Source organism: Platalea leucorodia, assembly GCF_965183815.1.
Source record: "Platalea leucorodia genome assembly, contig: HAP1_HAP1_SCAFFOLD_46, whole genome shotgun sequence".
NCBI classification, from domain to species: domain Eukaryota; kingdom Metazoa; phylum Chordata; class Aves; order Pelecaniformes; family Threskiornithidae; genus Platalea; species Platalea leucorodia.
This window is the reverse complement of record NW_028121454.1, coordinates 61,624-73,218: the sequence shown is the minus strand read 5'-3', so window position 1 is coordinate 73,218 and position 11,595 is coordinate 61,624. Positions and strand designations below refer to the sequence as shown.

The 11,595-nt window shown below is 52.2% G+C and overlaps 1 protein-coding gene across 1 annotated transcript; it reads right to left on the bottom strand.

Annotated features, from left to right (window-relative positions):
* Window positions 1–9,933: 9,933 nt before the first annotated feature.
* LOC309603267 (olfactory receptor 14A16-like) lies at window positions 9,934–10,857 on the bottom strand (the record flags this gene model as incomplete). The annotated part of the gene is made up of 1 exon (XM_082338153.1): window positions 9,934–10,857. One exon carries the CDS (start codon window positions 10,855–10,857, stop codon window positions 9,934–9,936), a length of 924 nt encoding a protein of 307 aa, XP_082194279.1.
* Between the last annotated feature and the right edge of the window lie 738 nt (window positions 10,858–11,595).

The window sequence follows — 11,595 nt, the reverse complement described above, 5'->3', positions numbered from 1 at the left end:
CAGGGTCTAAACCCTCACTTACAATTTCCAAGCCCCACTTTTAAGATTCAAGGACTCCTTTCAAGGGCCCACAGTGTCATTTTTAAGTCCCCAGTTCTGATTTGGAAGGTCCAAAGCCTCATTCTTAGAGTCCAAAGCCTTATTTAGAGGGTCCAAAGGCTCATTTTGGGGCTCAAACCCTCAGTTTTAGCTTCTAAAGCCTCCTTTTCAGGGACCAAAGCCTCGCTTTCAGGAGCCATAGCCTCATTTGTAGGATCCAGTCTGCAATTTGGACGGACCAAAGCCTCATTTTGACAGCCCAAATACTCATTTGGTGGGCCCAAAGCCTCATTTGAGCGTCCAAACTCCTCATTTAGGCTACAAAGCCTCCTTTGTTTCATGTCCAAAGCCTCATGTTGAGCCTCCAAAACCCCATTTTTAGGGTGCAAAGCCATAGGTTTTGGTACCAAAGCATCATTTTAGGGCACCAAACCTGATTTCAGGGTTCCAAACCTCCATTTCATTTCCCAAGCCCCATTTTGAAGGCCCAAATCCTCCTTTGGAGGGTCCAAACTCTCCTTTATAGGCTCCAAAGCCCCCTTTGACAGCTCAAAGCCTTCACTGGGGTGCCCAAAGCGCTATATTTGGGAAAAAAAGCTTCAGTTCTTGGGGCCACAGAGGAACCAATGGGTTTCCCTCATTTGCAAGGTCACAAGTGTCATTTGTAGCGTCTAGCTGATCCTTTTTAGTGCCCAAAGAGTCCTTTTGAGGGCAAAATCCTCATTTTTTTTTCTCCAAACCTGTCCTTTATTACCCATAGCCTTTTTGGGGGGCCCACAGTTTCCTTTTTACGGTTTACACCGTCACTTTTAGGGCAGCAAGCCTCTTTTCAGGATCCAAAGATACAGTTGCAGTGTCCAAAGCCTCATATTTACTTTCTAAAGTCTTAGTTTTGCTTCCAAAGCATCATTTTAGACTTCAAAGCCTCATGTTAATGGTCCAAAGGCTCTGTTTCAGATGGCAAAGTCTCCTCTTTTAGACTCCAAAGCCTCATTTTGACTTTCTGAAGCCTCAATTTCAGGCTCCAAGGTGGCATTTTTAGGATCCAGCCAGTCGTTTTGAGGGTCTAAGCCACATCTGGAGTGTCCAAACCCTCATTTTTAGGGTCCAAAGCCCTCTTTTAGGGCTCACAGCCTCATTTTTAGGGCCCAAAGCTTCATTTTTAGAGTACAAAGCTTTGATTCTAAGATTGAAAGCCTCCTTTTTAAGGTCCAAACCCTCATTTTCAGGGTCCACACCCTCATTTGCAATATTTCCAAGCCTCACTTTTAAGGTTCATGGACGCATTTAAAGGGCGCAGAGCATCATTTTTAAGTCCCCAGTTCTGACCTTGAAGGTCCAAAGCCTCATTTTTAGAGTCCCAGGCCTGATTTATAGGGTCCAAACCTGTCTTTTATTAACAATAGCCTTTGTTCAGGATACACACTGGTTGGGCTGGCAGGGGCTGGATCCTTGGTGCTCCGTGGCAGGTGGGATGGATTTCCAGGCACAGGCGGTGGCTGCTGGCATCGGGTCCAGCTCTCAGGGGTTCTGGGGCATGCAGGACAGCTGTCTGGGTGCGTGGGGCGGCTGCTGGTGTCAGGCCGGGCTCACGAAGCTGCAGAGAGGCGCCTGTGAAGAGAGGAGGCTGCTGAGGCCCCGCTGCAGCTGCGGTGCCACGTGGGTGCCAGGGTGCGGGGCAGCGCTGGGCGCCCTGTGGGGTTTGGGCACCTGGCTGCACGTGGCAGCTGTGGGCACGGAGAGCTTTGTGCAGAAAACGGGGCGCCCCGCACCCCTCGGCTGGGGCTCTGCTCGCCTGCCCATGGCTCGTCTCCTCTCGGCCCTGACCATCCTGACCTGCCTGCTCTGCAGGTGCCGGGAAGGAGACCTGACCCCGGCAGGCCGAGGGGACCAAAGCCGGGCACGGCACTGCAGGGCCAGCAGAGCCTCCTGGTCGCCTTTCTCAGCGTGCCTGGCAGGGACCAGCGCTCGCCTCCGTGCCCATCCCTGACCAGGCAAGGGGACAGCCTCGGCTCACTGCTCGCTGAGGTGCTCTCCATCCTCTCTTCACAAGACCTATCCAAAGGGATACGTACCCTGCACAGACAAAAGCCCTGCCTGTGCTGGGAACGCGCACGCTGGCGGTGTTGGGCTGCAGGTGGGACAGACTGACTCTTTCTCCAAAGCAAGGCACAGAGCTGGGAAGGTTCGGCACCACGGTCTGCGTTGCTGGGACACCTTGGCTGCGGTGAACATCTGGGATTTATGGCATCACCTAACAGAGTGATTTCTGCTGCGGGGTTCACTGGCAGGGAGATGTCACTATTGCAGTTCTCACTTTCTATGGCAACAGCATCCCTTGTTGTTTTTACTTTCTGACCTTGCTCTGCCGACGTCCGTCGCTGGGTCTGCTCTTGTCGAGGCAGGGTCACTTGTAACCAACACTTGCCACAGTAAGAAGGGCTTTCAGAAAAGAATGCCCATGAATGGAGAGGCCACTTAAAGCATCTTACAGCAGAAACCTCAGTCGAGTCTAGCCAATAAGTAACTCGGCACTCCAGAATACTCGAAATGCTTCATGACCAACAGCAGCCATCTCATACAGAAGTTTGGCAAAAAAAACCTGCCAACAACTCACTGTTTCCTCTTCCTCCACAGACAGATCACACCACACAGTGCCATCCCAAACAGCACGGAGCCCAAGACTGCCACGGCGCCTTCTATGCAGTATTTCTGGAAATCATTGGGATCCACAGCATTTGAGTTTCTCCTCCCGTCCACACCTGGAGGAACAATTCTGCACGTTAGCATGTCCTGCACCTCAGCTCACAGCAGGGATCCCCCTCTGTTGGGCCTAGGGCTCTAGGGACTCACGGCAAGCTCTGGGATGCAGGTACTGAGGGAGGCGCATTCGATCAAGAGTCACATTTCCCATCATCTACTGCACGAGGTTCAGATGGCCTCGTTCCCAAAATGGCAGAGTTCTGAAATTCCTGGGAAAGGGGGGCGGTGGGAGGCGAGCACTTCACCACATCCACAGAGGGTTACCGGTGTCTCTCTGGCACACTGCTGGCAAGAACCTCCACACGCCCGAGACGACAGCCATCCTCAGGGAGCCGCTCCTGGCTCCCTGCAGAACACTGGCTCTGTACTAATAGTTCGGCTGCTGACACCACGTGCAGTAGCCGGCACCAGGGGAAGAGCCTGCAGACACCCAGGGATTTTGAGATGTGACACTGGATGACCGAGGGACAGCAATTACCTGGCACGCCGCTTGGTTGGATTGCCCCCGTTTTTCCGTCAGAGACTGGCACTGAGGGACTGCCTCCTTCCTCAAGCGCCTCCTTCTCCACGGTCTCACCGTCCATCTCTTTAGAAAGAAAGTGGGTCAGTTTATGTAGAAGTAACCGTTCCTCCTCAGGAACACGGTATCCTAAGGAGGCAAAATACATTAATAACACTTAGAAACAAAGCCTGGGTGTTTGGGGGCGCACCTCATCACTGGTCCAAACAATGTGTCATTTACGGGAAAATATTAAGCACTGGACACTTTCCAGTTTGCCAGTAGACGGCAAAACCTGACCTGCTGAGAGACTGGGAGATTGCAGGTCATCTTCCTGTTCACATTCCACTCAGTTCATTTTGGGCAAACTGCAAGATGACGGTAAATTACTTCCCTCAGAGAGGACAGGAGGACGCTGCAGCCAACTCAGGTGGGGAAAGAGCCCTTCGGAGAAGCACGTCCCATCATGCCAACTCCATCACACACTAAGGGTAACAGCCCCACACAGTGGAATGAACCCCAAGCTCTTGCAACCATGGTCTGGGCACTTTCACAAGCGGCAGTGAAGAGCCCACAGCCCCCCAAAACAAGAGGAAAGCCACAACCAAGGTATCTAAAACACAACTACACACAAAGAGCTAAACCACCCGAGACTGAATGCACAGCCTTTCATTTTAGCTGCCTTCAGGTTCAGTGTCCGGCCTCAAGCTGGGTGTCCAGCTTTCACCTGTCCCTGACCCCAAGGTGTCACAGCGTCCTAAAGGTGAGCTCTGATCTCAAAGCCCTAACCTGAACACCTAAGCCCCAAAGCCCTCTTTCCTGTGCTCCAACCCCCTCACCTTCAGCCCCTCCTAACCCTAACTTCCTCTGTTTGGCCCCTTGAACAGGGCAGGGATCGTGAGGTCCCAGAACAGTCGCATGGCACTGGAAGAGGAATGTGAGGTGACCTGTGTCTGCTGTCTTGGGCTCAGCGACCATGAAATGATAAGAGTTTTCAATTCTAGGAGAGGTAAGGAAGGGGGTCAGCAAGACCGCCACCCTGAACTTTAGAAGGGCGGACTTTGGGCTGCTCGGGAGTCTGGTTAACAGAGTCCCTTGGGAAGCAGTCCTGAAGGGCAAAGGAGTCCAGGAAGGCTGGATGTTATTCAAAGAGGAAATCTTAAAGGCGCAGGAGCAGGCCGTCCCCATGTGCCGCAAGTCGAGCAGGCGGGGGAGAAGACCGGCCTGGCTGGACAGAGAGCTTTGGCTAGAACTTAGAAAAAAAAGGAGAGCCTACCACCTTTGGAAGAAGGGGCAGGCGACTCAGGGGGACTACAAGGATATTGTGAGGTTATGCAGGGAGAAGATCAGAAAGGCGAAGGTGCCGCTGGAACTTAAACTGGCCACTGCCGTTAAAGACAACAAAAAAAGTTTTTATAAATATGTTAGTGACAAAAGGAGGGCCAGGGAGAATCTCCCTCCTTTGTTGGATACAGAAGGTAACCTTGCCACAAAGGATGAGGAGAAGGCAGAGGTACTTAATGCCTTCTTTGCCTCAGTCTTTAATAGTCAAGCTAGTCATCCTCGGGTTTTTCCAGCCCCTGAGCTGGGAGATGGAGATAGGACACAAAGTGAAGTCCCAGTTGTTGAAGAGGTGATAATCACTGACCTGCTCCTCCACCTGGATGTGCACAAGTCCATGGGGCCAGATGGGATCCACCCGAGGATACTGAGGGATCTGGCAGTGGAGCTGGCCAAGCCACTCTCCATCATTTATCAGCAGTCCTGGTCGACCAGGGAGGTCCCGGATGACTGGAAGCTAGCAAACGTGACGCCCCTCTACAAGAAGGGTCGGAAGGAGGATCTGGGGAACTACAGGCCTGTCAGCCTGACCTCCGTGCCGGGGAAGGTCATGGAGCAGGTCATCTTGAGTGCCATTATGCAGCAAGTGCGGGACAACCGAGGGATCAGGCGCAGCCAGCATGGGTTTATGAAAGGGAGATTCTGTTTCACTAACCTGGTCTCCTTCTATGACAAGGTGACCCGCTTAGTGGATGAGGGGAAGGCTGTGGATGTTGTCTACTTGGACTTCAGTAGGGCCTTTGACACAGTCTCCCACAGCATTCTCCTGGAGAAGCTGGCTGCTCACGGCTTGGATGGGTGCACTCTACGCTGGATTAAAAACTGGCTGGACGGCCGAGCCCAGAGAGTGGTGGTGAATGGAGTCAAATCCAGTTGGTGGCCTGTCACGAGTGGTGTTCCCCAGGGCTCAGTACTGGGGCCAGTCCTTTTCAATGTCTTCATTGATGATCTGGACGAGGGGATCGAGTGCACCTTCAGTAAGTTTGCAGATGACACCAAGTTGGGTGGAAGTGTCGATCTGCTGGAGGGTAGGAAGGCCCTGCAGAGGGACCTGGACAGGCTGGATCGTTGGGCCGGGGCCAACTGCATGAGGTTCAACAAGGCTCAGTGCCGAGTCCTGCACTTGGGTCACAACAACCCCATGCAATGCTACAGGCTGGGGGAGGGGTGGCTGGAGAGCTGTCTGGCAGAAAAGGACCTGGGGGTCTTGGTTGACAGCCGCCTGAACATGAGCCAGCAGTGTGCTCAGGTGGCCAAGAGGGCCAATGGCATCCTGGCCTGTATCAGGAACAGTGTGACCAGCAGGACCAGGGAGGTGATGGTGCCCCTGTACTCAGCATTGGTGAGGCCGCACCTCGAGTACTGTGTTCGGTTTTGGGTCCCTCACTACAAGAAGGACATCGAGGTGCTGGAGTGTTTCCAGAGGAGGGCAACGAAGATGGTGAAGGGTCTGGAGAACAAGGCTTACGAGGAGCAGCTGAGGGAACTGGGGTTGTTTAGTCTGGAGAAGAAGAGGCTGAGAGGAGACCTTGTTGCTCTCTACAACTCCCTGAAAGGAGGTTGTAGCGAGGGGGTCGGTCTCTTCTCCCTAGTAACGAGTGATAGGACGAGAGGAAACGGCCTCAAGCTGCGCCAGGGGTACACCGGTCAAGCTGCGCGAGGGGTAAACTGGTCAAGTAAATCCGTTTGTCCCTTTCCTCCACCTGGCTGGAGGCAGGGCCCCCTCTAGTCCTTGTCATTGTATTCATAGAATCATAGAATGTGTGGGTGGGAAGGGACCTTTAGTGGTCATCTAGTCCAACCCCTCTGCAATGAGCAGGGACATCTTCAACCAGATCAAGTTGCTCAGAGCCCCATCCTGCCTGTCCTTGAATGTTTCCAAGGACGGAGTATCTACAATCACTCTGGACAACCCATTTCAGTGTTTCACCACCCTCATCGTGATTTTTTTTTTTCTTTTTGTTCAGTCTAAATCTACCCTCCTTTACTTTAAAACCATTACCCCTTGTCCTGTCTCCCTTCCCTCTGCCTGCTCGGTTCCCACTGACCCCCATGGCAAAGTCCTTGTTTGTGCGTACCTCAGTTTAGTGTTTTGCTTTTGGGGGACTTCACCATTGAGGGTGTTTCACCTTCTGAGCCTCCATTCATTCCAACTTCAGGGCATGTGGTGAGTCCCCATCCTCTCCTCTCCTCACCCCTCCAAATTCATTTCCAGGGAGTCTGGTATATGCCATCACTCCTGTCATACATGAAGAAACCTGAGGAGAGAATGGGAGCTCATGGACCATCTGCCCTGACACTGGACACCAAGAAGAGAGCTTTTAAACCCAGAGCATTTGGTCCAGTGGAACCCAATAGTACCATGAACCTAACCCCAAAACATTGAGAACACAAGAAGAACAGACTCTTTAAAAGACTAATTCATTGGACATTTTCTTGGCAGCACCTTTGGAGAAAGAGCTCAGCCTTCAGGCACTGGAACTGCGAGGTTCTGTTTTATTAAAGAGCTGATATTGGACAGGCCACATTTGACACCTTGTTTGCAAGGGTAAGGCACAACAGGATCAAGCCTCAAGAGAAGCACTATATTAAAAAAAAAAAAAAAAAACAACAGAAAAATATCTAGATGTATGATTATCATGAGGGAAAACAATAGTCTCCTGCCGTAAGGTAAACTCTGGGAAATGTGCAGAGAAGGGGAGGCAGGTTACTGTTGGTAAAAAAACGTCCACTGGGCCCGTTTCCATAGCGCATCCTTGAGCTCCTGGTTCCTCAGGCTGTAGATGAGGGGGTTCACTGCTGGAGGCACCACTGAATACCAAAATGATACCACCAGATTTAGAACAGGGGAGGAGATGGAGAGGGGCTTCAGGTAGGCAGACATGGCAGTGCTGACATACAGGGAGACCATGGGCAGGTGAGGGACGCACGTGGAAAAGGCTTTGTGCCATCCCTGCTCAGAGAGGATCCTCAGCACAGCCCTGAAGATCTGCACATAGGACAGTGTGCAGGCACACAAGTGGAGACCGCGGTGCTCTGTGCCTTGTGTTCCTGGACTGCCCTACATCTACTGGATTGACAGGGGACAGACCTTGTAACACTGCAGTCATGGCCATCAGTTGCTTCTGTTAGGAAAATTTCCAGCTGCCACGTGCACACTGAGGAGAGAGGCTAGGATGCAAAGTCTAGAATTACAAGGGTCAGTATTTATTCATGCACATGAGGTGCCCCAGCTAAACTGGGGCACTGTCGCAAAAGCAAGTTGGGACATTCGTCAGCTGAGGAGGAAAGGGACACAGGGGGAGAATTGCAAAAGGTTTCTTTCATGATCGTGAGACCAGCTCTCCATAGGGAAGGAAGGTATCCATCGGGATTTTTCAAGAGCTCATATACAGCTTGAAAGGTTTCTATATAGCTAAGCTTAATCATCCAATAGCACACACACACACGTTAGTCCTCTCCAATCACGTTCAGTTCCTTGCAAGTATTCTCAGTCACCCAGTGTTGTTCTGCATGGGCAGTCTGGTTGTTCAAACATGACCTCCTGAGGTCCAGATGTTCCCCTGCGTTTGCCAAACACAGGTTCCTTTTTATTCTCCTCCTCCTGAGGGCATCCTGCTCAGGTCTCTTCTCAGGATTTTTACCTGGCTATCTGGGCTCAGCAGTTTACCCTTTCCTCACAGCTAATATCCTTAAACTGCACTGTGCCCAGGCTCCGAGATGTGGTACCTAAGAGCACAGCCATGACCAGTCAGCTGACAGACCCCTGAGCAGAGATTCTTCTTGAGCTATTTGGTGTCAGGTATGGGCATGTTCTCGAATGATATTTACACTGTACTCAATTGGTTTACATTTGTTAGCATAACAACAACAACAAGCAGTATTTATTAAGTTAAGGAGCGCTCAAGGCTTTCCATCTCATCCTCAGGGGATGGCCATGTTTCACCATTCACTATTCATGGATCCAAAAAACACGGGCTGAGGAAGCACATCAAGATGTGTGAGGGGAGGACCTCCCTGAGGCACCTCTTGGCTCTTTGACTGCTTGTGCACGGCTCGGGAGGAGCTCATTTGGTGACCCCATTTGTATTGCAGGCGGTTGGTCTGCACTGGGCAGGGAGTGAGACGGAACTGCTACCAGGAATGCCGTGGGAGGGGAGCTTCGGTGTACTGGCTGTGGCTGGGATAGGGTTAATTTTCTCCACAGCAGCCCGTATCGTATGTGCTTTGGATGGGGTGTCCAGCGCACACGGGCACAGACCAGACCCTGCTCCGCTGGTCCTTCACGTCTCTCCCAGGAGGCCTGGCTGTGCGAGGAGTCATTCTTGGGTGCCAAGGACTGAATTCTCCCATGAGCGTCCATGACACTGCTGTGTGCCCCAGAGCTGCACACTCACACACTTGAGCTGCTCACAAGGGTTTTCCTCTCCTGGGCACTTCTCTGGGCATGTTCTCTAGAGCCACTTTGAAAGACCCAAGCCTTCAGGCACTGCCCGGAGAAGATCCTTTCTCATAGAATCATAGAATGGTTAAGGTTGGAAAGGACCTCTGAGATCATCGAGTCCAACCTGTTAACCTAACTGCCTGGTCCACCTCTAAACCATGTCCTTAAACACCGTATCCATATCCACAGGTTTCCTGAATACTTCCAGGGACTGTGATTGTACCACTTCCCTGGGCAGTCTGTTCCAATGCCTAACCACTCTCTCCGTGAAGAATTTTTTCCTAATAGCTAATCTAAAATGCTATTATGGAGTCCAGCTCTGTCACAGAGGTGCCCATTGCCCGTCCCTGCCTGCGGGCACAGGACTGCCGCACCACAGGACTGTGACCAAGCTGCCAGAGCACTCCGACCGTGCACCAAGACAAGGGCTGAGAAGGAGAGTGTGGAAGTGGAAAGAGAGCAGCTGGGGAAAGACCAAGAACTGGTGCTCCCTGGCAGTGCTGCTGTGCCAGGGCTGTTTTTCCTCTCCACCTCTGCACCAAGGTACTCCACCTGCAGCTTTACAAAGGTTTCAGGGGAAGGATCATGGACAAAAAAGTCACTGCAGTGTCATTTATTTTGTTTAAACACACAGAGAGCATGGCTCCTCATTTACACAGTCCATGGATCACAAAAAACAGGTGGATACTGAAACAGAAGCGGGATGCAGACAAGCACTTTTCTGTGGACAGCATAATTACAACTAAGAAAAGCTAAAAACAAAGTACCAAAGAAAGTCTCAGCCTATAATGAGTTACATTATGAGTGCAATGAGATTTCCAGAAGAAGATGGGCAGTTCATTGCTGCTTAAAAGCATCCAGTCATAAGTTTCTTCAGGGAATCCTTGAGCTCCTTGTTCCTCATGCTGTAGATGAGGGGGTTCACTGCTGGAGGCACCACAGTGTAGAGAAATGATACCACCAGATTTAAAACTGGGGAGGAGACGGAGGGGGGCTTGAGGTAGGCAACCATGCCAGTGCTGACATACAGGGAGACCACGGCCAGGTGAGGGAGGCACGTGGAAAAGGCTTTGTGCCGTCCCTGCTCACAGGGGATCCTCAGCACGGCCCTGAAGATCTGCACATAGGAAACCACAATGAAAACAAAACACCCAAAGATTAAACAGGCACTAACCACGAGAAGACGTACCTCTCTGAGGTAGGCATGTGAGCAGGAGAGCTTGAGGATGTGGGGGATTTCACAGAAGAACTGGTCCAGAACATTGCCTTGGCAGAGGGGTAGGGAAAATGTATTGGCTGTGTGCAAGAGAGAGTTGAGAAACCCAGTGCCCCAGGCAGCTGCTGCCATGTGGACACAAGCTCTGCTGCCCAGGAGGGTCCCGTAGTGCAGGGGTTTGCAGATGGCCACGTAGCGGTCATAGGCCATGACAGTGAGAAGGTAACATTCTGCTGAGATAAAAAAGACTATCAGAAAAAGCTGGGCAGCACATGCCAAGTACGAGATGTCCCTGCTGTCCCACAAGGAATTGGCCATGGCCTTTGGGAGCGTGGTGGAGATGGAGGCCAGGTCGAGGAGGGAGAGGTTGAGGAGGAAGAAGTACATGGGGGTGTGGAGGTGGTGGTCGCAGGCTATGGCAGTGATGATGAGGCCGTTGCCCAGGAGGGCAGCCAGGTAGATGGCCAGGAAGAGCCAGAAGATCAGGAGCTGCAGCTCCCGCGTGTCTGCGAATGCCAGGAGGAGGAACTGGGTGATGGAGCTGCTGTTGCACATCTCATTCTGCTGGGCATCAGCACTGTCCATGAAGGAAAAGACAGTCAAATATTTAGGTCAGACTACTCTGAACAAAATCTATGCTATTTTTCGTAATGCTCTGCTATGTGGGCGAGGACACCAGGGGCTTGCTCTGGAGAAGGTGTCTGGCATGGCAGGGGACGGCAGGGAGGTGCCTGAATCCTCCTTCCCCCAGCATTTCTGGGAGCAGCTCCCCTCTCACTCCCTGCCCATATCTGCTGCCTGGAGTTGTCAGTGCTAGGAGCTGTTTCTCTGTGCCCACATCTCCTCCCTGTCAGTGCTCACAGACTCCATCCAACCCGCTGTGTGCTCAGCTCTGCCCTGCAGACCCCTCCCGGCAGCAAGGCACTGCCCAGGGGCATCTCTGTGTGTGCAGGGGCTTAGGAGCAGCTCAGAAAAGTCCTAACCAGAACCGGGGTCTCAGTGCCTTCTCCAGAGTGGAGAAATAAATTCCCATCTCCCACTGCCCACCCAGACCACCAAGAGTGGAAAACTGAAAGCACAGATTCGTTCCCTTTCAGGGAACTGTGGCTTTGATGTCACCCTTGAAAGTCTCCTCAGAAATGCCTTAGAAATGATCTGGAGCTGGGAGCAGCCCTGAGCCACGCAGCACCCTCTCAACAGCAGAAGGACCCTGCCCTGCCAGGGGTCACCCACAGCTTCTCCCCACAGCGCCATGGGCAGCTCCCTGGGCAGGCTGAGTGCTGACCCTGGCAG